The sequence below is a fragment of the Haliotis cracherodii genome, unplaced genomic scaffold (assembly GCF_022045235.1).
Source record: "Haliotis cracherodii isolate W230 unplaced genomic scaffold, xgHalCrac1.p SCAF_1, whole genome shotgun sequence".
NCBI classification, from domain to species: Eukaryota; Metazoa; Mollusca; class Gastropoda; order Lepetellida; family Haliotidae; genus Haliotis; species Haliotis cracherodii.
The window spans coordinates 52,827,551-52,854,122 of NW_027266264.1; the positions used below are offsets into that span (position 1 = coordinate 52,827,551).

General features: G+C 39.6%; 1 protein-coding gene across 5 annotated transcripts in view; it reads right to left on the reverse strand.

Annotated features, from left to right (window-relative positions):
* Positions 1 to 287: 287 nt before the first annotated feature.
* The window catches only part of LOC139465513 (insulin gene enhancer protein ISL-1-like), an 85,834-nt gene continuing 59,549 nt past the window's right edge, over positions 288 to 26,572 (reverse strand). Inside the window, exons 1-6 of one of the 5 annotated variants that reach the window (XM_071247243.1) lie at positions 23,204 to 23,330; positions 22,818 to 23,010; positions 17,684 to 18,006; positions 12,245 to 12,522; positions 2,472 to 2,660; positions 288 to 1,163 (exon numbers count right to left, since the gene is read on the reverse strand). In XM_071247243.1, the coding sequence (XP_071103344.1) occupies positions 996 to 1,163; positions 2,472 to 2,660; positions 12,245 to 12,522; positions 17,684 to 18,006; positions 22,818 to 23,010; positions 23,204 to 23,228 (1,176 nt within the window). In that variant the 5' untranslated portion in view covers positions 23,229 to 23,330 and the 3' untranslated portion in view covers positions 288 to 995. Of the gene's footprint in view, positions 1,164 to 2,357; positions 2,682 to 12,244; positions 12,523 to 17,683; positions 18,007 to 22,817; positions 23,011 to 23,203; positions 23,331 to 26,572 lie in introns of those variants that run through there. The other 4 variants (XM_071247236.1, XM_071247262.1, XM_071247254.1 and 1 more) reach the window with 4 other exon arrangements.

Sequence of the window (26,572 nt, forward strand, 5' to 3'; positions counted from 1 at the left end):
CATGTACGTCGACGTACAGAAACCGGGCTTAAACTAATTCTTTGCACTGAAACTCTGCGTTTGGTGAGTTTGGTTTTACGCCGCTTTTAGCAATATTCCAGCAATATCACGGCGGGGGACACCACAAATGGGCTTCACCCATTGTACCCATGTCGGGAATCGAACCCGGGTCTTCGGCGTGACGAACTAACGCTTTAACCACTAGGCTACCCGATCGCCCCTCTGATAGTCTGAAAATCAGCTGCAGAATAGCATAAAGGAAAAATAGTCACATTTGTACACATTTTATTGCATAATTTAAATTATGTTTTTCAAGAAATAGGGATGATTGAGTGAGATACACTAGAGGACGCCATTTTGATTGCACGCTCTGCACGTGCTGATGAGAGAGATGACAGCACGACATGGAGAAGACAAGATCACATAGCTACTCTGTGGTGTAAACGATGCACAGACGTGTTGTCGTACCCCTCCCCCCAATAAGGGGTGGGTGGGGTATAGTTCGGAGCCACGCGCTCAGTTCGTGCAAAAATAACAATAAGAAGCACAGCACGAGAATGACACAAACCACTGTCTATTTACATAGTTCATAATTTCATTTGTCCTATATATATCCACATTTTTCACAACGAGTCAACACAACATTCGTGGTCCGGACTCCTGATCCGGTTGATAACAACACCTACACAGTAGGCTAACACAGACACTCGTCCCGTGTAAAACCCGGACCGATGCCGGTCCTCCACTTCCTGGTTTTGACTTGGAGTCGGGCTCACTATGACTCTCGTACGTCCACACTGCACACAGGTAAGCCCAGTTTACACTAAGACTGAGGACCAGCCGGTGGGACGTTGATAGGCGTGTTCCTTGTGCGCGTCGGAGCCCTGAACGGAATATGGGTCTCCTGCCCCCAGCAGAGTGGCAGTGAGGTACTAGGTTGATTGAGTAAGTTTTCCGGGGCGGCGTCACTCCCAGACGCCGCCGACGGGATACCGTCACTGACTGAGCGGACTCGAGAGTTCTGACGGTGTTCGGGGAAAGTCGGAACTAACGGAGTTGGGCATGTCGTCGTGGTGGAGGTAGGAGACGTGCATGAGGGGGTCGCTCTGTGGGGACGCTCCCCCTGCCCCGCAGTGGGCTTCCATGTTGTCGAACGTTGACATCTGGAACGCAACGACGTCGACATTAATACAACGTCACGACTACATACGTATACGCCGTTTCATTACCCCAATGATATCATTACAGTTTAACTTTTAAATCGGCGAATGGTTGATCTTTAGAATAGTCCGGATAAAAGAATTAATTACATATGCATCAAACGTTATCCATTAATAAAATCACATCTTGTATATTGTGAACAAACCGCACTGGAAATTTTACATACTGTTTTGTGTCAGTATATTAGACAATTTTAATAAATATGAATAAGACTCATCTATGCATAAATAAGCAAAGCAGTGTTGTCTATAAAGCAAAACAAACATATCTTAAATGATATAAAATAATAATCAACAAAGCATCACTATGAAAACTAACGGTCTATCTGAGGACACAGGGCAACTAAAAAGGGCGTGCTATAACAGAAGGGTTCAAACCCAGGTGATAAGGTGAGAGAGACTTTGGGGACTTTCGATATCAAACTGTATGGTGTTCCGATTGTATGACGATTCCCAGGTATATTATATCTTTGATTCTTTCGTGTTTTATGTCTTGATTCTGTTATGAACTTTTCGCTCCTATAAGTCGTTTTGAATCCGATCGAATGACAATGCTAAAAATAACCGTCCAATCAAATTTCATGTGCGAGAGACATTCTGTGGAAAGTAACTGATTGGACAGATGGAGATGGTGACGATGCTGTGGTGCCGAATGAATACAGGGTATATATCATAATATAATAAAGCTATTATACACTAGATAATGGCTTTATACCATGGCAGTGTATCGCCAAGACAAACTGATTAGACTTACCATTACGAAATCTTTGTTATTGGTTCATATTATTTGTGTTATATAGTTCCAGTTAACTAACGTGTTGATAGAAACGGTTCCCCAAAGCCCCTCCCCTCCTCCCTGTGCGTGCAATATAAGCTTGACACATCAAGGGACGGCAACCACAACACCTTTCTTGTGATATGTACGACGACTGGGTTAATAAATAATGTGAAGGCTTTCGGGGTTAGGTGGTGAGTGAACTGAGAAGTAAAAACAAATTCAGGATGTATTTTTTAAAGATCGCGCGAGAAAAAGGATTAAGAAAGGGGTCGTACAAAGAGGGTCAAGAGGGGTGACGAGCTCAGTCACGACACAAGAAAGGCGTAGTGGGTTAGCGCCTGGAGTGATGGAGAGATTACCGTTAGTAAGAGATGGGAGCATCTGATTGGCTAGAAGCAGCCACGTGACTAGCCCTGGTCCTCGAGATATACAACCGTATCATCCTCATCAGGAGGGGCCAAGAAACTGCTCACCAGTTGTTGGAAGGGGGGATGGTGGTGGTCGATGTCTCCCTGCATAGCGAATTCACTCAGGGCTTTCCAGGGAGTTTGGTAACTCTGGACCTCTACTGGGCTAGCCTGGATTCCAGGCCCCTCATGACGTACAGGGCTGGATGCCACCATGGGGACTCCCTGCAGGGGGCGCTGCAAGCCGTTTCCGTTCTGCAACAGATGAAAGAAAGGCTGTGGTCACATAAAGACCGCATCTGGACACAAATGAAAGTCTGACTAAGCAAATGGCACGTGTGGATGTATGAGATGAGATTGTGCTCGTTTTATATACATTAGCATTAATGAAGCCTGATTCATGTCTCGATACGAGAACTCCTGTTCTGTGTAATCGCCGTCAGCGTATAGACAGTCTCTATGATTGCTGAACGAATTGGAATATTCCAACAGTGTGATTTGCGGCAGTGTACGGTTCATGAAACAGAAATTCCATTATTGAGTAAAGAAACAGAATATTTTCCAGTAGCTTTAACACCGTTAAATCAAGACTGAGGCGATGATATTTTCAGTTGAATAACAACCCAAGAATTGAAAATAAACTCCGATTATGAGAATATTCAAGAAGTACAAACAAAGACCTGGGGAATGATAAAAGCGTGAGATTGCGACCGTTTACTATAGAAACTGGCCAAACAGTGGGACTACACACGCCATTGTTAGAAGCCTATACACCGCCGTCTCGACTGATCAATCGGGTCCTAAAGTTTATTTACCCGTGAGAAATTGACATGGAATCGATGGAACCAGATTTAGAAAAATCTATACTGAACAAAGAGACCTAAACACCCTCCGAGAACTAAAAACCGCGCCAGTGCACGTCATTGTTGTACATAGCGCATGCACGTGGCTTCCCGCTTTACTCGCTCTTTGATGGCCATTCTGACAGGTGAAACATACCATGGATGATAAGATGACAGGGTGACAACGCGCGGACCTAGCAGGAAACAACCTCACATTGCGCGGACGTCAGAGAGGACACATTATCGATACGTTTCTGCATTGGACCTACTTGAATATTGTGAACAGTCACAAAGAGTTTAACTGATAGCAGCATATCTTTTAACACCAATTAAATAATCTAGGTGTAGTCATTGACAAAGTATGTTATTACCACATTGATCAAACGATCTAGATGTTATTAATTCAATTGCTTACACAAATGTTAAATGAAATGGAACTTGTCTAATTTGCCCGCTTCTTTGAAAGACACATTATACAAAAAGGATATTTCATATTTCAACTGATTTCATGAGGCTCATAGGTGAATGTCAATAAATAAATAAATAGATAAATAAATAAATAAATAAATGACATGACATGACATGACTGGGGCTTCTGCTTGGATGTAGAAGTACATGTTTTGAGGAAATAGAGCGATATATACATTGATATAGGGCAATAATGGATTTCTTATCAGACATCGCTTTTTCTGGAAACCATGTGGAAAATAAAGGTAAAGCTAATAATTATTTTAGTATCGACAGATGTGGCGATTGCTGGCGTTTAGTTACAGGTGTGACATTGATGAATTGGGTATCTTGCGGGGGGGGGGGGGGGGAGCTTTTCACTTTTATTGCACTCCAGTCTCTAACGGTTGCATATCAGTATTCATCGACAATAGCAATGCGCCGGCACACAGTGAGATAGTTTTAAGATTATGAAAGAGAATACGTTAGACGATATCGCAGATCCCGATGCTAAGATACAGCTTCACCGAATCTCCGAGGACCTTTGTGATAATCACCATACAAATCACACCAAGATACTTTAACATAACTCCACTGTGAAAGGCGAGTTGTTAAATTATGCATTATTTATTCTAAACGAGTTTTTTTATAGACTTGATATAGAACGTGGCTTTAACACACCCATTGTATACGTAAAAACAATGTACCTTTAAACCCTTCGATTATCCAAACACTAAATGCAATGTTTATCCAGTTTTGTACTGACAGTCAGTTAAAAAACAAGAATATTCCACAGAACGAACACTTGCATATCATATAGTGTACAAAGGCTACGCAATTCTTAAAAATCGATATATTTTTTTTTAAAGATCAAAGATGTTGGCCGTTTGAGATAAGGTGGTCTCGTGCACCCGATGCACGTGCATGAACGTGCAGTTAGCGCGAGAAGCACGTGAGGGGGACAGGCCACAGCACATTTGGTGAGGGACTTCTTGGAGTGACGCCAGATGAGACCGGGGTTTAAAATGACCGTGGGACGGGGTAATTGCTCCGATGATAATAGGGTGTGGACCGCCCGGGGGGTGGGGATCGAGCGGTCCGGGCAACCGGGGAGACATGATTGTGGATGGAAATCCTCACACAGAGAATACTGTGACGTTATGGTAGAACCATGGATAGAATGAGCTTCCCCTGGTCCAGTGAGAGTATCATGTAGCGACTTAATAAGACTGTAATTTCTTCAATAATGATTGTGCTAATTTCATAGATGCGCCCCTCTGTTTAAACGGCAGTTTCTGTGCAGGCTCGGTCACGACTTTGCTATCCTTGAAAGCAAACATCTGCTCCTAGGTTGTATTCCCCATAACGACAGATTTTTCAAACAATACCCGGGCTCCGAATACACCAACCCAATTCTCTTTGTCTCAGTTCATTCGAGAAATTTAGCAATAGTTATTATTTCTTTGCCTGTTAACGAGAGAATTGAGTTGATCTTTATTGCAAACATATAAATGATCTAAAATAATTAAATAAATAAACAAATAAAAATAGATGGATAAATAAAAAAATATAAAAATAAGTAAATAAATCAGTAAATAAATAAATAAGTAAATAAATAAATAAATAAATAAATAAATAAATAAATAAATAAATAAATAAATAAATAAATAAATAAATAAATAAATAAATAAATAGAGCAACAGATATCAACATTTCGTAATTGCAACTAAATATAAATTTATTTCACTACGACATTTGCATTCTTCCAGAAGAGCTTTCACTAAAATAGCTGCGTTTAACGGTATTGTTAGTGTAAATGCACGTGTTCCATAATGGAACTGAATAAACATCACGTGCTATGTTGAATTAATAACCTTTAAGAGATGGTGTTAACTCCCGAATTAAAAATCTTGACAAATATTGACATAAACGTCTAGATATGCAACATGTCAAAAGTGTTGATAGTTTCTCTATAGTCGACGCTCGCGATTAACTGTTTTATATGTGCTTATTAAAAAAAATCCTTCCTTGTAAATGGGCGCCCAATTATATTATTAATTCAGCGATTCAAGTCTATTAGCGCCATTACATCTGACGTTATGACTACTACCAAGCAAATAAATATAATTGTAATTATATACATTATTTAAAGTTTTGTAATTTAACATCCCATTTAGCGTTACATCAAGGGAAAATATCACAGCGTTGAAAAGCATAATAATTGTTACTAGCCGACTTGATTTACGTAACATATTGTTTGTGCCGAGAGAAAAGGCATTCGAATATTTTGAATGGCTGTTGGGTTTGATGTCGTTATATCTCCATCTAGACGACAAAACAGTTTGAATAGCGATTACTACCACAATGAATATTTCGAGAAGCGGATATGGATGGAATATGTAGAATATTAATAAAGACTTGATCATCGCCTGCAAAGCGTTTCTATGGGGGGAAAAGTCATTCAGACCAGGTTAATCCGAACGAATGGGTGTGCTCTTTGTGATCCTGACTAATCCATGATGTTGTATCTTCCATGTGAAGCTAGGACAATACAATGCCTCAACAATTTGCTTTTAATTACGAATGTTAAAGAAGTAATCCAATAAGACCATTCCTTAATTTCCTGATATAGCGGAACGGAAAGGTCGCTTCGGAGTTAGCAATGCCGTATCGAGGAGGAAATTGAACGGCTCAGCTCGCTAATCAGTGAAACAAATTTACATCAAATTAACCCGCCATGAATTTTTTTTACCAAACGCTGCATTCAGTGTTAAACTCCAGCAGTAATCAGCGGTAGAGCTGCGATCATTACGACTTGAAGTTTCTAAGGCGCGCGCCAGATATTTACTGTCCATAGAGTCCATTGTCAGGGCGTTGTTCGCCAAGAAAATCGCAATTGGGAGATTTCGAACCAGCTTTGTGATTTAATTAAACGAATATAATAGAAAGATAGCTCAAAGAACAGCTTGACTTCTAGAACAGACAAATTCAGAATAAAAAAATATTAAAAACTAAGAATTTGGGTTATGTACCAATCAGCCGTTACGACCAGCAAAGGTTGACGGAGATAAACAGAAACCATTGGCATCCAGCTTAATATTAATCATAATATAAATTCTACCGGTCAGTGAAATAAAATTGAAATGATATGAATATAATTAATCACTATATTTCAAAAGATAAAGGTGATTATGTAGATTTTTACTTTGAAATAAAGAATACTCAAATAGACACGAATTATTGACGTATTGGATGACAGCGTAGATTAAAAGTAATGTATTTTTTATGCTGTGCCATTGCTTAGAGCCTGGCTCATCTCCAAAGTCGCCTTAGTAAGCATCAATCTTTAATGTCAAAGGTGCTGATTCATGACATTAGTGTCAGGACGCTCACGTGGTCAGTCCACGACACAACTAGCCACTTAAACCTGGCCCATATAATCCTACACTCCTACACATATGATCGAGGGTATAACCTCACATGCAATTTTCCTATATATTTCTTTTCATATATTTTCGCTGAGATATCTTCACCATGCCCGAAACTTGTAATGATTTCTGAATAATTGTTTTCAACCAAAGTCGATATTAATTATGACGGGAGGGCGATATCGGTTAAAAACATTTACTGTAGCACTACGCCCATTGTAACTTTTATAAGTAAAATAAAACAATTCTGAAAATACCCATTCACAGTGCATTTTCCATAGTAAAAAAGAAATGTATTCACTGGAGAATGTGTATGCAATAATCTTAATGTATATCATTCTCCCTGCCACACGCTCCTCGTAATACATCAATAATTTATACCACGAAAATAATATCTGAAAAAATGCACCGCAAGTAGAAAGTCACATAAAAACCTTCATTGTGGTGGACTGACTAATGATATATTCATTAAGATATTCCAACAAGAAAAAAAAAACCACACAAAACATAAAAAACAAAATGGGCGTAAAATGTACTGTTCAATAAATTTAAATCCCAAATATGTAAGTAGGTATATAGATTATCATTTTTTATCACTCCCTTAATTTCAGAGAAGGTGGGACTTAATGAGTATGTAATACTACGTAAAGTGGAAATACCGTTAATTCTTTTCTTTTTTTAAATCACAAATTACACATAAAATATCAGATAAGTATGTGATATTATTACGATGGTTATTAAGAGATCGGGAGTCAACACGTCGCCTTGTGGACCAAACCCGATGTGTGTTGCGAGTAAGGTGTAGATGGTAGTATGTAGGGGGGGGGGGGGGGGGGGGGGAGGCTCAATGTTCTCAACAAACCTGGGGGTGATACACCGGGTTATCCAAGTGCGAGAGGGCAGAAAGTCACCCTATCTAAACATGGCCATATTGTTGGTAAGCGGCAATGCACCGAAATGGCTCCACAATATACACAGTATTTGTTTGCAGAGGTTTCAAATTTAAATCTCAAAAAGTTAGTCGTCAGAATAAATACTGTAGAAATGAGAGAAATAGCTCTCTAACCATATACATCTGTCTGCATATAGCAATTTACACTAGTTGAATAGGGGGATATTCCAGTGTCGTTATACCTCTACCACTGATATGTATTCTACCGCAATACGACACCGCCACCCACAAACCCTACATACACTATTGATGTCAAATATCTAGTTTTCTGTGGAATACCATTACAATTGCATCGAAATTGTTTTAATTACATCTCACCGTAAACGAAGTATAGATATATTCTTCAAAGAAAGGCCCATCACACAATCCAGTGTCCTCATCAACACTTGAATCAATTGACAGAGAACATACCGATTTCGCCTGAGATCAGAATATGACTTAAAAGTTGGAAATGGTCTACCATTAACATTCCATGCCATTATGGAGTCGACGAAGGTGTTGTCCTGATGCAATAACCACTGTGTAATAGAGTGCGATTAGTCTTCATTAAAGTGGAGCTTCTTAAGTCGACAACTACCACAAAGGAGTGCTAGAGTTCTGCTACATTAAACACGACAATTGTGCTCTGTTGGCCTGGGGTACGGTGATGGGAACCCAACTGTTAAGTGGACAGCGAAAATTAGACGAAACTTAATTACCGCAAGAATATCAGCAATAACCTTGCAAATATTGTTCTTCAATTGTTTCTATGATTTTATCAGTTGCCTCGGGATGTCTCGCGTGTCTACGCGTGATTTTGACGCGCTCTCGACTGGACCGCGAGTTGGCGGTAATTAGCAGATACGCAACGTTGACTTTGACATAATCAGAGCGAGTGTTTCTGGGAGGTTGTGATCCGAGAATAGTGCGCATCACGACATAGCGTCTTGTTGTGAAACAGGATTCTTTCTCGCGAAAATTGACAGAAAATTTGATAAGATTGGCAAGAGCAGAAGCGGCACGCGATGTTTCGAATTGAAGGCGATTTCGCGTGAACAGCAGCACACACTTCTGCACGAAAACCGGTCTTTGACTTGGAACTTGACAAGAACCAATCTAGATTTAATACGAAGAATTATCAGAACAATTGAAAGAACCGTACCATGTGCCTGGGGGCGATGTAGAATTAATATAAACCTCCAATCTTGAGTCGGTATTTTCAATTTGTTTGCTAAACTAATTTCAGCTAATATCATCGACTACACCAAATTAGCTATATCTAATTCCATGGCAAAACCTTCTATTTGCGTTTGGTCGTGAAAACCAGGGATTTTGTCTGATAATGTGACGTTTGATGATACGATGCACCGGAAGTGAGCAGTCCTTGAATGCAACCCACAATTCCACGCGAAATGAGCTAGAATCAAACATTATTTTATATCTGCGGCACTTCAGTCCAGCATCGCCGCTTCATAACCAACATATGCTATATTGACAGTAGTAATTACTGGGCCTCGCACAATGGAGGCTGCGTGAAGGGGGTTATTTGCAACCACGTGCATCCGCGAAAATTACCAAACGGTGGAAAAGTTGTAATTTGGGTAAATTACGCGCAGTTTGGCGTTCAGCTTGGTAGTTTTGAGTTAAGGAGAGAAGGAAATGAGAGAGAAAAATTGTTTGAGATTGAAGGCGGTGTTCTCTCGCTAGCCGAGATACTCTGATGGCCGCGTGAGACGGTGATTATGACGAGTATGAGAACATTCGTTGAGAAAGGTGGTGTAATTTGAGCCACTTTTCCAGTTAAAACGTGCTGAGTTTGTGATCAGGCTTTCAAAGCAGATACTCTTCAGTCACAATATAACCTTTACGAATCTGTATTTGAATCTGATCTGAATCAGTTGGTTTTTCCACTCCAGTATAGATCCTACACAAGATGGAACACTGTTTCAGTTCTATTGAAGTATCGGGAATTATCGGTATGTTTTATCATACTAAATGGTGAGATACATGTTTGATTACACTCGGCTAATATTCCTTTCCGCGCAGACTGATAATACAAGAGCCCAACCCTCAATTTCCCGTCTCCCACCCCCGGGACGAGGGAGGGGGGTTAGGCAGGATGGTCCGTCCTTCATCCCCCCTGCATAGCCAGACATACTCACAGACACACTTCTTATAATCATTTTCAGAAACAAAAAAAGACAGTCATTTTTCAGATATTTTCCTCCCCGGCGTCGGAGCAGGGAGGAAGCTCCCCCAATGCGTCTGCGATAGGAAACAACTGGGGGTAGATAACTGGCTTGGCACTTCTGGGAATACAACATGGAAAACCGCCCCTTTTTGCTCTACACGTGTAAAGGATTCCAAGAAAAGTGTTGTGACACGCTACACGAGAGAGTTAATTTTGTTATGAAGAGGTGAAATAAAAAATCAAGAATGTGCGAATTCTGAATGCATGAAGAATGTTTACGCGTAGCAATATCCTGAATTATAACGGTAAACAATAAGAAGTTGAAAGTCTGTTTTACGTTAGGGTTTTATACTGTTGGGGAGCGACTGTCACATATATATATATATATATATATATATATATATATATATATATATATAGTCATGTATATAACGAATTTGCATGCTACGTATACCCGTTTCTGGATGCATAATGTATCAACTCCATTTCGACGTGTTAATACCATTTACATTAGGTGATTTAAGAAGGCTCAATCCCCATCCCCAAGCAGGGTATTTAGCCAAGGGTTTGCCTCGCCACGGAACCAATAAAATATCAAACATTTATGAAAAGATAAAGAAACAGACTTAAATAGCTATTGACATTTAGAAGCAGACCCTATCAAAATATCAAACTTTTCCATAAATTATTGAAATAAAGAGGTTTTTAATCGCTGTTTGGGAAGCGATATCAAATGACTGAACACTGTGTTATGCGTGGCTCCATGGCTGCTCGGTTTGTATGTTCGAACTGATTAAAGGATTACGACGCTTACATTTTTAAACAGATTTGCATTGAACTGCATTTGATTTATTTTAACTGAGATTGGGGATCAAGCATAAAAAGCGCATTAAAACTGAAAGGCACGTATGTTACCTGTATTGTACTCCGGTATAAGTGTCAGTTATAAAATTGATCTTTGCGGAGAGATTATCTCGTGCACGATCCTGTTGTACTATTGAGTAACGCGTAAAAGAAAGAAATCAGTGCTCACTCTAGTTTCGTAACCTCTCAATTCATTTGAAAATCGTTAAACCAACGTGTTTGTACTTGGTCCTCGGGTCTTTCATCAGGAAAAGACACTATGCACCTAAAAGACCCCGGAGAATTCGCCATTAACCATATTGATAGTTCTAGCGGAGACTAATGTACCGTGCGGGGTGAGCGATCAGTTTGACACATCGCTTTCACCGGCAGAACAGCCACATGGAATCGTCCTCAAAATGTGCTGCCTGTTCGTTCACAAGAGCCGCAATAAAGCTACATTTGCGTATAGGTGTATTGGAGATTATTCTGGAAGTACCAGAGGTGTACTATCTCTGTGGGTGGTATCGCTTATCCAGTATTCAGTTTGTTTGTGTTTTAAAGCCAGTTAACATATTTCCGGTCATATTACGACGATTTGTAAGTAACCTTGAACATACAAACAAGAGATCGATATCACGAGCAACGTCCTACGGGGTACGATGCCATTCAAGCCACCAAGTCATCAGGCCTGACCCCCTGTGCTTCTAATAAATTAGCATTCCCAGAAGCCGTATGTGTGTAATCATCGATGGTCGTCATGCCTCACACTAAGCGAACATACAATCCATTTGAACTGGCATTTGGTTCCTCAATCTAATCAGCATCCAATGTCCACTAACCCTTTGGGAACATCGCTCTTCCCCCGATCAAGCTAGTGGCTAATCAACACTTGTAAAGCATAAACACTCGAAGCAGTTGTTATTTAAGGGCCAGCCATTATATTCTGATGCAAAATTATATTGTTGAAGTATTTTCTGTAAAATTATTTTTTTCACAAATACCCAAGCTACCTAACCGCTCCCCGTGAGGATATAAGGACCGATCCTAAATCTCAACACTGTATGTACTACCGCAACCTTGATTTCAATAGTTTCCCTACAAATCCACACGTGAGCACCCGCTTCTCCATCCCCACAGCATCCCAGTCGCCTTACCTTGTCCTGTTGTTGCTGAATCTGCTTCATGAGGATGCTTCTCTTCTTGTCTTTACATCTCTTATTCTGGAACCACACCCTGATGACCCGGGGGGATAGGCCGGTCATCTCCACCAGCTGTTCCTTCATGAGGGCGTCAGGCCTGGGGTTCGCGTTATAGCATGTCCGTAACGTATGTAACTGTTTCTCGTTTAACACCGTCCTCACCCGTGTGGTCTTGTGGTCTGACTTATGACCACCCCGAACCGCCTTGGTTCCGCCTGCCTGCTCTGCTCGACCTGGGGGTGGGAACATTTGTGTCAGATATGATAATGAAATGCTTACGTATAAAAGAATAACAGTAAATGTGATATACCAGCCTTCTCTTTTTTTGGGTCCTATTCTACAGTGTGGGGCGTTGGGGTAGCCTTGTGGTTAAAGCGTTTGCTCGTCACGCTGAAAACCCGGGTTCGATTCCCCACATGGGTACAATGTGTGAAGCCCATTTCTGGAGTCCCCCGCCGTTATAATGCAGGAATATTGCTAAAAGCGACGTAAAACCATACTCACTCACTATTCTAAGTGCAAGCACTTTCGTACATTCACATAGACGAAGTATGAGTGAGCGAACATGGTTTTACGCCCCTTAATAATATTCCAGCAATATGGGGACAGGGGACACCGGAAATAGACTTCATACATTGTGAACCCGGGTCTTGGGTGTGACGAGCGAAAGCTTTAACCACTTGGATACCCCACTGCGCCCCCCCCACCCCCACCCCCACCCCCACCCCACCCCCACCCCCACCCCCATCCCTTAGACTAAAGACAGCCATAGAGCTTTGATCTCCACACAGAAAGAGGATCTGAGAAAGGAACGGGGAGAACCACTAGAGTGTCTGAAAGCTAAGGAACACTTGTAGTGGGACATCAGTGGTCACCCATCGCTTTTCGTGGATTCAAACCCGTGTCTCAAAACCACACTGGTAAAAGTACCACTGGGCTAACACGATCTAAAACATCCTAACGGGGCAGCTGGTTGCATCCTATATCCACAATAGGCTGAACCTTAAAGCTATTTCAGTGATCTTGTCATACTACTGGATCAACAACACCTTCCGGTTACAACAAACTGAAAATTATTTGTCCGTTATTTGTTTCGTGGGAAACTCCCAAAATAGTCATCGTTAGTGTCACATTTAGTCAATACAGTCTAAAATGATAACACCCCATAAGACTTTTGTTTTTTTTCATTTAAATATAAATCTCAGAGAGGATTTCGCAATTTTGAATAAAAATGCAACGAAAGTTGCCTTACCATCTTGGCTTTACCTAGATATTGAACACAATGTAAAGCTGTCATTTCAAGGCCGGCATGGGACATGTGTCCTTGTGAGAGTGACATGTGAATCACATGCCTCTATTACACAAACAAACAATGCCAAAACACGGAAATGGAACGATTAATTCCCGCGTTAATTACATTGATATGTACCTCCTTACAGTTAATTAGATTTATAGCAAATACGCCAAGCGTCTATTGATCTGAACAAGGTTGAGTGAGTGAGTGTGTGAGTGAGGTTTTACGTCGCATTTTGTCTTCTCTCTTATCGTGTTCTATCCTACATTGCATGTACTTTCGAAAACTAACATAGACGCGTATGAGTGAGTGAGTATTGTTTTACGCCGCATCTGAGCAATATTCCAGCAATATCAAGACGGGGAACACCAGAAATGGGCTTCACACATGTGGGAATCGAACCCGGGTTTTCAATGTGACGAGCAAACGCTTTAACCACTAGGCTACCCCATCTTGCCAGAATAAGGATCACCAGCACCAGGCTTAAATCCTAGCGACCATGTATTTGTCAGGTACTGTTCCTCCTGCACAATGTTATTCACAATCCTTATCTACAAATCAAGGGGCGTTCGTCCCCCCTGACGCAGTGGGCATGTTGTACACGACGGTACATGCTTCAACCAGCAGTGTGATGGACGTCATCTGCCCGGTCCCCTTCTGTACCACTTAATCAGATTTTAAAAACTTAAGTAAGATTTTGTCAAGAATGTTTGAGGCCTTGTCTAATATATATCTTTACGTGTATTTCGCCGTGTGTCTGCATTGCACGTAGCGTATATCGTTATACCTAAACGAGGGGGTTGCAAGGTAGCGTATTTCGTTATACCTAGGGGGTGTTCCAGGTAGCGTATTTCGTTATACCTATATGATGGGTCTATACAATGTAGCGTATTTCGTTATACGTACACGAGGGGGTTACAAGGTAGCGTATTTCGTTATACCTATATGATGGGTCTATACAATGTAGCGTATTTCGTTATACCAACAAGAGGGGGTAACAAGGTAGCGTATTTCGTTATACATAGGGGGTGTACAAGGTAGCGTATTTCGTTATACCTGTATGATTGGTGTATACAATGTAGCGTATTTAGTTATACCAACACGAGGGGATAACAAGGTAGCGTATTTCGTTATACCTATGGGTGTACAAGGTAGCGTATTTCGTTATACCTATGGGTGTACAAGGTAGCGTATTTCGTTATACCTACATGATGGGTCTATACAATGTAGCGTATTTCGTTCTACATATATGATGTCGGTATACAAGGTAGCATATTTCGGTACACATCGCACATGTGGAATTCGATCGTGATGAGTATATGAGTAGATGAACATAAGATGACCCATTAATCATAGACACTTTTCGTCCGGGTAACGATTACGAATTGTGGACCATAGACACAGAGTAACTTCCCCTCTTATATTTAGGCGTCCCTATCAAGACTTGTCCGGAAATCGGGTTCCCGGACCAACAGCGACCGAAATATCGAGGTTTCATTGTATAAAGGTATTTGATCACACGAATACACATGGAATCTGAGAGGATTCAACATGAAAGGTAGGCTGTTTCTGCAAGCTAGTTTTATTATTAAACCTGTAGCGATGTATTTGGATGTAAAGTCTTGGTTGCCAGGAATGTAGATGATCTTGATTTGAACGTTACGAGTACATCGCAGCCTACTGCGCGGAGGACAGAATTGATGGATAGCTGGGCTGATAAGATGAACGAGTGACTTTGTTGGGCAAACTACGCCATCTAGCGACGGTATGACGGCGAGGCCCTGATTACCTACCCTTACCATCCCTGTTGTTTAAACCCAGGAACTCAGTGAGACCGGCTTTGCGTAACAATACAATCTGCTGTGGGGTGTTTTGCGCAGTTTCTGTGATTATTGTATCTTTTTGATAAATATACAGAGTCGGAAGAATCGGAGAAATCTGGAGGAGAACAGAGGAAGCCGTGTTATTGTTTGTGTCGGAGCGGTCCGCTTCCTCATCCGAACACATCCTGAGTTTGATAACTTTAGAAACCGGACACGATTAAATCCGATTTAATCTCAAATTGGGAAGATCAGGTTCGATGAGGAGGCTTTTGTTTTATTTATTGGTGTATGAAAATAAACCAGCATGTAATAAAAGTAGCATGTTTGCCGAAATGATTCAATGATGGCGCGGAGAAGGTCCTGGGTCGAATGCCATCCAAGATGAGGACGATCAAGTTTCAGGACAATACGACAGGGATGCGTCCACTTGGGATTTCCACAGCTATCTGTTAGAACATGGAGGCCATTGTGACATTCAATAACTGTCGGAGACTAATAGCCGGACGATTATCAATTAGTGAAACCGAAATATCAAAAGTTGTGTGTCTAGGATCGGCCGTGAAGCTGGTCCCGGTTGAATATTGTTGAAAAGATCGCCAGATAGACGGCATACTGAACCCATTCTGACTGACGACGCATGTCCCTAGTGGGCAAATTAATTACACGTTTTCACACGTTTGGTCCACAGACGATCGGGTCGAGTGCCGCACATTTTATATCTGATAACTAGTCGTGTAGCAAACAGTTTCATCTGGGACAAGACAAGCAAATTAAGGCGAGAGGAAAATACAATCTGCTACAAAGATAATCGGAATTTATTTCCTTTGCAAACCACGATCGCCTCTGTTCGTTGGATAATTCCCCCATCGCATGCAAATATACAAGATTAGAAGCCCATTTTACTATTGTTACAGGCTTTCCGGAATTAAAATATTCTAGCTATTTGTCTGTGAGCGTGTGTCTCCGAGCTACCCTTTAACCTTTGTGTAATTATTAAATATAATGCAGACATGGTTTATATGATTGAATCAAAAGCAGGTTGGTTAATGCAGAGTTAAGAGATAAATACGACCTGGGTCGTCATGTCTTGATTAGATCGCGCACACAATCTGATAACTGGCGGAGGGATACATTCATGTGGTCATTTTACTCACTTTATCTTATCTTGTGTCATTCCACCAGACCAGCCACTCAAAGGTCCGCTATCAATAGCTTTTTGCCTATCTATAGTATACATTTCCTAATGATTTTTAAAACATCGTTGAAGATAAATGGCTTTTTGAAAGTCTAGATTCGCTAAGAGCTTCCGACAGTTTGACATTTGAGAAATCGACATTAATCGGTTAAAATGTTCATTTTGAAACTTAGCAGCCTGTGGTTTATATTAGTTTGATGCTTATTCAAGCTCGATATGTCAAATGTCTATTTGTTTTAAGCATTAATGAGGGATCATCTTTCTGGTAATGTGGATGTGTTGTGGAATATTTCATCATTACTGGGGATGTACAGCAATTTACAACCATCCTAAAACGTGCATCATTAACCGCTGCTTTGAGTCGTCATTACAAATGACCGAAATCGATGGTGACATGGGATATTTTAAAACATAACAACATCACGCCTTGCGGTAGTCTTTGAAGACACACGCAGATCAAACTCCCTGTTAAGAAACGTGCACTTAAATATGCATATAGATATAAAGAATATACTATGATTTTGTTACCCATATAAATGCATGAATCATAAATAAGGTACAAGTAACATATTCATGTATATCGTTCTGCAGAAGAATCAATGTAAATAAATAATTACTTTGATATAATATATAGTCTACTAGAAAACCATATGTTGTTATATTTTACGTGACTAAAAAGGCCATGAACACTCATTAGCCTGGTTGCCCTGGAAACAAATTTAATAATATCAAATTGTGTTGACAAATCATCTCTACACTACAAAATCAGTCTGAATAGTAAGAAAATCTCTTCTGCTGAGTCAGTATAAATAATTCATACACAACGTATAACGATTTCATTGTAATATAGTTTGCATTTTAGATAGCATCACCCTTCGTATGAGGTGACAGCATGGCCACACGCACGTACTAGTACCACATACGAAGCAAAATGACTATCAAGATGGCTTCACATCAACCATCTCAAGAATATATTTAAACATCCAAAATTGCATATCAAATTGGAATCTATATAACATCTTATCAAATGATTCAAATATGTACAAAAATATGCGAGAAGAAATACACGTAAAAAATATTACCTGCGAGCTGTAGTCCATTCTTTTCCGAGTGGCTTTTCTTATTGTTGTTGTTTACACTTGATGAATCGTTATTGTTATTATTATTATTGCTAAGGGGGCTCCCAGGATCACATAGAGGACCCGAGGCACGTTCAACGACATCATGATCAGCTTTGCAGAACAGCCCGTCGTCTCGCAAGGCAAATTCATCTCCTGGTATCAGCTGTCTGCTACACGCTACGCAACGGAAACAGTCGATGTGAAATATTTTTGTTTTTGCTCTCATAACAAAGTCATTCTTACTGAATCCTAAACCACACTTAGCACACTTTGTCCCGAATAACCTGAAAATAAAGAGCGGTGGATTAGATAGAATCAACACAGATTGAATAAGCATGATAAAGTTTCCCGCGAGATTCACACGGACAATCAACACGTAACTTCAAGAAAGCAACGAGATTCTATCTATATGTAAAATAACGTTATTATGTGTTACACCTGCACTGTAGCGAGTTCATAGGAACGGTTGAAGCGTTTGGAATGTGTGAATTAAAAAAAACACTGTACTTTTTGGATTGGTTTGTGTATTACTGAATGTTTATCATATTTTAATACATATTCTGACTAAATTATTCATACTATTATAAAACAAACCCATGTTCAAATGCAGGTGTAATTTGACATATTTTACATGAATTAATAAGGTTTGTTACATTTAATTATCATCTGTTCATTTCTCGCCATGTCTTTTTAAAAATTGAATTAGATTAAAATGAATATTCTTCCCACTATAGAACGCTCGAGGCCTGTCTTTATATGTAACGCCATTCAGAGTTTTTAATTCATTAGCAAACCTATTATCAAACGTGTTTCCTTTGGTGTCAGACACGCAACCCACTGCGCAATATCTATATTATCACTGAAAGTAATATTTCGAAGCCATATCTATTGAGGCTGATATGTGATGATTTCATGCAATGGTAATAAAAAAAGATCGATATTTGAAAATAATGAATCTAAACGAAAACATCAGTTTACCATATCATTCATTAACATATTTATCACCTGATGGTCGCGTCACATGTGTGCGACTATGTTTTAGATTTCATTTGGCTGACGTATTACCTACAACGAATGTCTAAACCACGTGTTGACATTCCCCATTAATTTTCAATTAACACTTAATAAATCCTTTTTAAAACATCCCATACAAATAGATACTGTATTCAACATACACTCACACACATTAGGGAACCTCGCACATATTTTTATAACCATACAATACATAGTGTATAATATTTATATTTACTGCTCAATCATAGAAACCTTATTCTAAGGCAAACTGCAATTATTTAAACACAGACATACAAACTCGTGAAATAGTTAAGCAAGAACGTGGTCACAAAATGCGTCTTTCATTATACAATGTCGCCCAAAATACCGGAAATATTTCTCCCCAAGTAATATAATTCATACTGTTGTCATTTACTCTATCTGTAAGCAGATAACAATTAAAGGCTTCAACGTTAACTAACATTAGCTATTGTCACAGATATTAAAGATTCACTTTCGTCCAACTGCACGCAAGCGACAATAAACCACCTGAAATACAATCGTCAAAAGTTGGGGTGTGCTATCAATATTTGCATGAAAAATTCATAGGAATGCTTTAGTTAAAGAATTCCCTTTCTATTTTTTTCTATTAAATATGCATGTCGCGATTTGGGAAGTAACCCTTTTCCTATAGCGTTAACACGCACATTACACCCAAAGCCTGATTCTAGTCCATGAGCTCAAAAATTAAAGATTTCTGTGTTTAAGGAAAAGATTAGCCAATATTTTTTGTTTAGTTTGCAGATCTTGTTGTTTATCTCAGACAAACTTGAGATGATAAACTGCGTTTTCTTTGAATCGGAAATCGGAAAACTCTTAGCGGATTTCGAGAAGAAAGTCGATTTGGGATCGAAAACAAATTCCAGCAATATGCTGAAATGAACAGTTAAGGGGCGTCCTGGGAAGGTCTCTAATTGCGTGATTATGGAACCTGTAGACCCATGTATGTATTTGAAGGTATTTATGTGAAGAGTGAATTCTATCAAATACATCGCACCCATCGTATCTCTAATTCCCCGAGCATTGATTGTAGGAGACATTCAAAGAACACCATCGGCTGAAGAAGTACGATCAGCTCTCAAATTACCTTAATTATTAGCGTGCTCAAACTCTTCAAATAATTAATACATCTATCAGAGAAACCATCTGAATTTGTTAGGGAGGAAAACGATTTCCTTAGCGAACTCTTTAATCATGTGTACTGCTTCACATTGATTAAGTCATCCCTATAAAGCACCGATTGATATTGACTTGTTATTTAGCTCTGTGTACAAACGTGCATTGATAATTTATCGAGTAAATTTCATTAACAGGTATACAGATATCACAAAAACAAACAAAATATCTTATCTTAGATGAATTTTAATACTGATATTACAAATGTCAAAGTATACTTGTAATTTACATACACATACCAATTATTCCATTGCTAACTTACTTGATAATTACATGGAACAAACAACCAAACCGTCCTGGTGTTTAATTATTATTGAAATAATTTAATTAAGGGCTAAGTTATTGAGGGGCCGTTGGAAGTTCAATATCGTCACACAGATCAGCGGTAGACCAAGTTATTTACAAGGAATACGCTTGTTGGTGCTTTTAGTAGATTGAATCAATAGGACCGTAATCTCTGACCTCTGTGAGCTTGAGTAATTAAGACGATTGCTTTAAAAGGTTTTTGGATGAAAAGCACGAATGCACTTGAATTTTGGCACGCCTATTAAGATGGGTAAGCGCGATATCTCACCATCATGGTTGTTTCTGCCAAATACGTTTCACCCTTTTATTAAAGACAGCGCATGCACTATTATAAGAACATTTATAAAGGTACTTATAATAATGGTCCAAATACTTATAACTTCAGATAAGCGTAACAAAAGCATTTTTGTATTTTAACATACAATTTCTGATCTCATATATGTTCATAGTTTTACTGTGTGCTTTCCATACACACACATCACCAGCGTAAAATAATTTGAGGGTTGGAGCGAGCCTTCTTTTTGGAGAAAGAAATTTAAATATAAATTATTTCAAAACCTTTATCCATGACCTTTGACACTTTATGTTATCTTTATGAAAATTGCGTGAATATCTCGGCAAAGGAAAACATACAACGTTACGTGTTTATGTTATAAACAGAAGGCCCGGTCGCGGAGACGTATGTTTTCACGGGCCACTTGCCCCTTCAGTTTAATCGCTCAAAAATTTGAAATACTATCCTCAAATAAAATATTGATAATACACGGAGTTATTACAAGAAAGAACGGAAATTTGAACATCATTTCCCCTTGTCAAGACACGGTCTCTAATTAAGAGACGGTGAATTCAAACACTAAAACCATCCATACGAGACCAGCGTTCCGTTTCTTCTGACCCCCAAACAGACGCGCGACACAGTCGACGGGCCAGCTGGGACACACTATGGAGTTAGGGTGGGGGAACGGGGGGACGGGGGACGCTTCATTGGGACCCGTTGTACTCGCGCTTTAACTCTAATGAGGCATACACCGCGCTTGTGATGCCTTCATTAAACATGGCTTGAGTAAAAGCCAATGGACATTTGATTTTGTGAACTGTCACTATGCCTGACGCTGTACTAAGCCCATGTCAAACCTCATCCACGAACAATCGTTACCTTTCACCTGTCCCACTTTTTGTAATTCTTCACAGGTCGGTGAAGTGTTGTTTTGCTGACTTTTACCTCAGTAATATTCTTGTTTTAATACGGGAGTATTGCGTTACATTGACGTATATCAGATACTCTTATATCCCGTGTGTCCTTGTCAACTTGTGAGCGTTTACATGCATAGATATAACTTATGAATATAGGAATAGTTCATAATTAGATATGGAAGTTAAAGTCGTTATTGATTTAATAACATTGCACTAATTTAAAAAAAAAGTAATTAAATTCCTGCGCCATGAAATATTATCAGGTCTTTGGACATTGGAATTGTCCATTAATGATAACGCGTTCTATAGAGCTGGATATATACATATATACCATAAGCGTGTCAATACCTTTCCTGCGAGTAGGCAATATTTACACTATTAATGTCATAGTGACATATGACAATATGTTGCGTATGCTATGTTGAATAGTATGTTTATTCCTACTGGTCCACCCGGATATATCGCCCCTGTTCTGCTACAGGTTCTACCCTGATATGTCGCAGTACGACAACCGTGCACATCGTTATGGACACGAAGTCACTGTCAACCAACACTTGTCTCCGAGAGCAACACACCCCTACTGGCACACAACGTAAGGGTACCACCCATGGTAACCGACGTATCCTATGCAGACTTTCTAAAAGGTCCTAATGTAAATAAACTGACAGCTATCACACAGTAATTTTGCATTTGAACCTGGTCTAATCACATGTATATGTTGTTATGGTCTATTATATTTAATATGTTATCGGGCCCGGGGCATATACACTGCTGCTGCATACAGTTTACGGTAGCGCTATCTCGGTATATATAATAAACAATAAACATCTGGTGTTCTTTTCAGAATAACTAGGTAGTATACAAATCCGAATATATTTGACATGTACACACACTTTGACTTCGCATTTGTGCACACGTCGTTTATAGTCATCTGGTGCCATTCATTTATAAATCGGACCTCATTATTAAGGTTGTTCCTATTTCTCTAATGATGTCTATATTAAGGCCACTTTTGTTCCATATTTTTGTTTCATATTGTGCATAACGAACTAAGATGGTCGGTTGATGGGTGTATTTTTAGGCATGGCGACTTTTTAGGGTAAACAGTCCTTCGCAAGTCCAGTCCTTGGTTTGGACAACCAATATATACTAGTATATATATATTATAACCATCTTGCACTCCGGAATGGCAGTGTGGCGATATACCCGTCTATGATTTAAGAATTCCCGTGTTTCAGATTCCTAATCTAAGATAAGTATTTATATCAAGATGGTGCATGGTACATTTGACATATTCTTCCAACCACAACAAACTTTGTAAACTTTGTACAAGTACTTGCAGTAATAAAATGTAGAGAAGGCTTACCTCACGTAGTCCCGTTTACAGTAGGTTTTTCCATCCCTGACAAAACATGTACACGACTCGTCGAGGTACTGGTCGCAGTCGGCACACTTAAGGCACCCTGCGTGCCACTCCAAGTCGGGAGCGACCCTCATAATAAACTGGTCCTGTATCTGTGAGCCACAGCCGACACAGACCGACACCCGCCGCTTGGTGCCTGCAATACAACAGTAAAATTAGACGAGTCTCGAAAACCACAAATTTATATCAATTATTGGTACATTAGGCGACCTGTCAAACGTTGAACGTAGGGGTACAGATCGGCCCGTGCGTCGAAACATTTAAGTGATATCGGCGACGGAAGACAACGCTGGCTCGTTGAATGACTTTACATGACAATGATAACTTACTTTGGGTCTGCGTCTCAGCGGTCATTTCCTCGGACTTTGAGGGTGAAATTTTGGCTGGTTTTGAGCAACAACACTCCACGTGGAAAGAAGGACTCGCAGATATGTGTACGTTCGTTCCCGGCTACTCTCAAACACTCTTGAAAACTCGTGCAAGGTTGATGACACAAAATACCTCTATAAATTCCTAGCCTAGAAACTGCGCATTTGATTGGTCGTCACACCGTGACGGGAGCACGTGACCTGCTAATTATAGTGAGTGGGCGTGTCAGACATGTGCGACTCGGCGAAGAGCTGAGTGAAGGCTGCCTATGTGGGCTCTCGCTCGTGGAGTACTGCCCTCGCTCGTAGAGCTATAGCTGTCACTCATAGCAGACAGCTTCCCCCAAACAAACCCGAGTGTGAGGGTTAGTCTTCATTCGTAACGAGACGTAAGGGCCTTTCACCATAGTAAACCAACATGTCTAAATATACAAATACTTATATACATAGTGAAGGGGGGTTATGTACAAGAGGGAAGGTTTATTTACAAGATGCCCTGGCAGATGAAAGAAAATATGATTTCATAAACACTATACACGTTCTGGGCTGGTGCACAGTACTAACAAAGAACGAGCAGTATGAACAATACGAGAATGGTCCATGACATTCAGCTGCACACGTGCAGAATAAAACTTGTTTTTTTTGGTACCTAATTAAACTTATGTGCTCGTGACTTAAAAGTGTTCAAGGTTGTTTTTTTGTTAAAATGTGTATTATGGTATTATTACGTTTGATAGCGTGTAATTCTGACTTTGTACAGATGTATAAGGTTTGTATAAACACATAGGTGGAGCCGCAGGTGCAACGGCGGGTTTTATTGCTTTAGAAGTTTATTACAGCTATTAATAATAAATACACTGGATTGATGACATATTGAATGAGTAGCCGAGGACCGAGTAGCCAGTAGATGATCAGCATCTTCATCAGAGTAGATTCAAAGTGCCATCCCTATCCTTTCCGAGTATACGTGCTTGTGACAGAGGGTAACGAAAACCTAAACATGAAACAAGTGTCTGATTATAAGAACACTGTAATTAGCTTCCATATTCATTATTTTATTTAGTTGCGTTTTTTACCGTAAGGTTGTCGATGCTGTACTGTTAAATTATTTCAAATTTGTGTCTTAACATACTGCCAAAGCCAGATTAAGAATAATAAAAGTGTTAATTTAAGCATAAGGATTCGTGATTGCTTTAAAATGTTCGTATAAACATCTCGCACCTTAAAAAAATGATTTCAACTATCAAAGTTTAACCAGCGTCGGTAGGTTTAAAACTATATATCAATGACGGTGTATATTATATAAATGGTTGAGTTGGTTGTATAACGCTGATCTGTGATGTAGCTATATCAATGTTTGGCTGTTGTGAGTTATCATCACTGAGCAGGTCTTCCACGCAAGCAAACTGACTTTAAACACTTTCCCCATCGCTGCACAGTAGTCCAAATTCCCCATCGTTCACCCCGTCTCAACAAATTAAAGCAGCGTGTTTTCATTTCACACACAACAAGCTCGTGTTTTTTTCACACGAGGCCAATCTATTGCGCTTATCGGGTGCTGTCACTCAGCCTTGGCGAGCCAGGACTCGGGAACGGGCCTCTGTGGGGGACCGCCCCCCGACGCTCTCGGAATTAACATCGTAATCTGAACGCTGAACGCTGCCGTAAGGAAACAGTCCAAACGAGGAGAAGGATCCCAAACTGGCGAGATTAAACCAGGGGATCTGCAATACTAGACTCCGGTATGGGCCATGTGGCGGAGCATTTGGGGATCGGGAAAGGGGGTTGAGGGTCACTTTTCAGTTTGTTGTGACTGCTAGGGAGATGTTCCAAGAATTCCTGCTCAAAATGCAAAAATATTGAAAATTTGATATTTGCATGAAGAGAGTGGCTTAAATGTATCTCATGGCACGGCATTCGGTAGGGTTGGTACACATTACAAATATCAATAAACTATCTTTGAATCTTTAATTATTGTTAATTGAAGTTGTCAAATATAACGTACAGAAATATGTCCAAATATTTGCCTTCAACAATAATATCTCACCGTTTCACAACAAGCACGATTTTTGTTCATTTGGAAATATGTTTTTTTCTCCTCATCACTGAAATAGTCATTCGGCTATGCTTATTAAATGCATGCATATTACAATGCAAATGAATGTAATAAACAGATTTAATAGCAGTACCCACGTAATACAATAATTTAATCATACTGTGTTCCTATATTATATATGGTCGGGTTTCTGAACCTGTACACGAAGGTATTATGTGTTTCTATCAATACTCTTTTCGTTTATAAACATAACCTTAAACATCCCGTTAATATCGATATGCAGAAACGATTTAAAACAAATGCTTCTAAAGATTCACGGAATTCATTAACTGTATGTAATTGGATTAATTGTGAACAACTTCCTACTTGCATAACAAAACCACAGAACACTAAAATACTTCTTCAATCGACGATAGCCGTATTCAATAACACGAAACAGTTGATCAGTACAAATTGCTGTCAATCGAAATCCAAATGCCGTATTTCCACCCGGTCCGCTTGAGAATCGATCTGTACCCGCAATGTCGATCGCTGTAATAACACGAAGGCCTATAATCATCATACGTTATCCGAAGTGTCTCTTTACCCGTGAATAAGCATCGGCCTACTATAACGTATACATGGGTTGAGAATGCTGCAATCACATTGACGTGGATGCTCTCTGATCAAAGTGTTAATGTAATTTCAAGCCACGAAGTCTTTGATCTCAATTAGTAATTATCTCCCGTCATAGAATTTAATCTGGTGTTTATGGAACAGTGTTGTCATAATCAGGCTTCTATATCGTTACTTAATCTATCATTATCGGAGTGATGGTGTGTAAATTATAGAACGATCGTTGAATACATAAAACTGATACGTTTGTTTAGAAAATATTATTGATTTATTATAGGAATGAAACAAATATGATTTACATAAGTATTTCAAGTTTCAACGTGTGTTGCAGGTAGTGTTCCACAATTAACATTACTCAAACTCGCTTCTCTGATGACGTTGACAATATTAGATTGTTCGGATTTCATATTTTCACCTTTGAAGCATCGTGTTATATTCATATAGGTTTCACTGAAAGAAATCGATGATAACAAAAAAACCAACTATAATGGGATGTCTTTGTGAAGTTCAACGTTAATGTATTTGATAATTCATCTCGGACGTATAAATCTGATCTACTTTCTTTAAATGTCATTCCGGTGAGATATGAAGCGTTGTTGTCATCAAGTTGAGTTCTTGTTTCAAATGCAGAAAACTCCACTAACTTTTGACCTCGAACC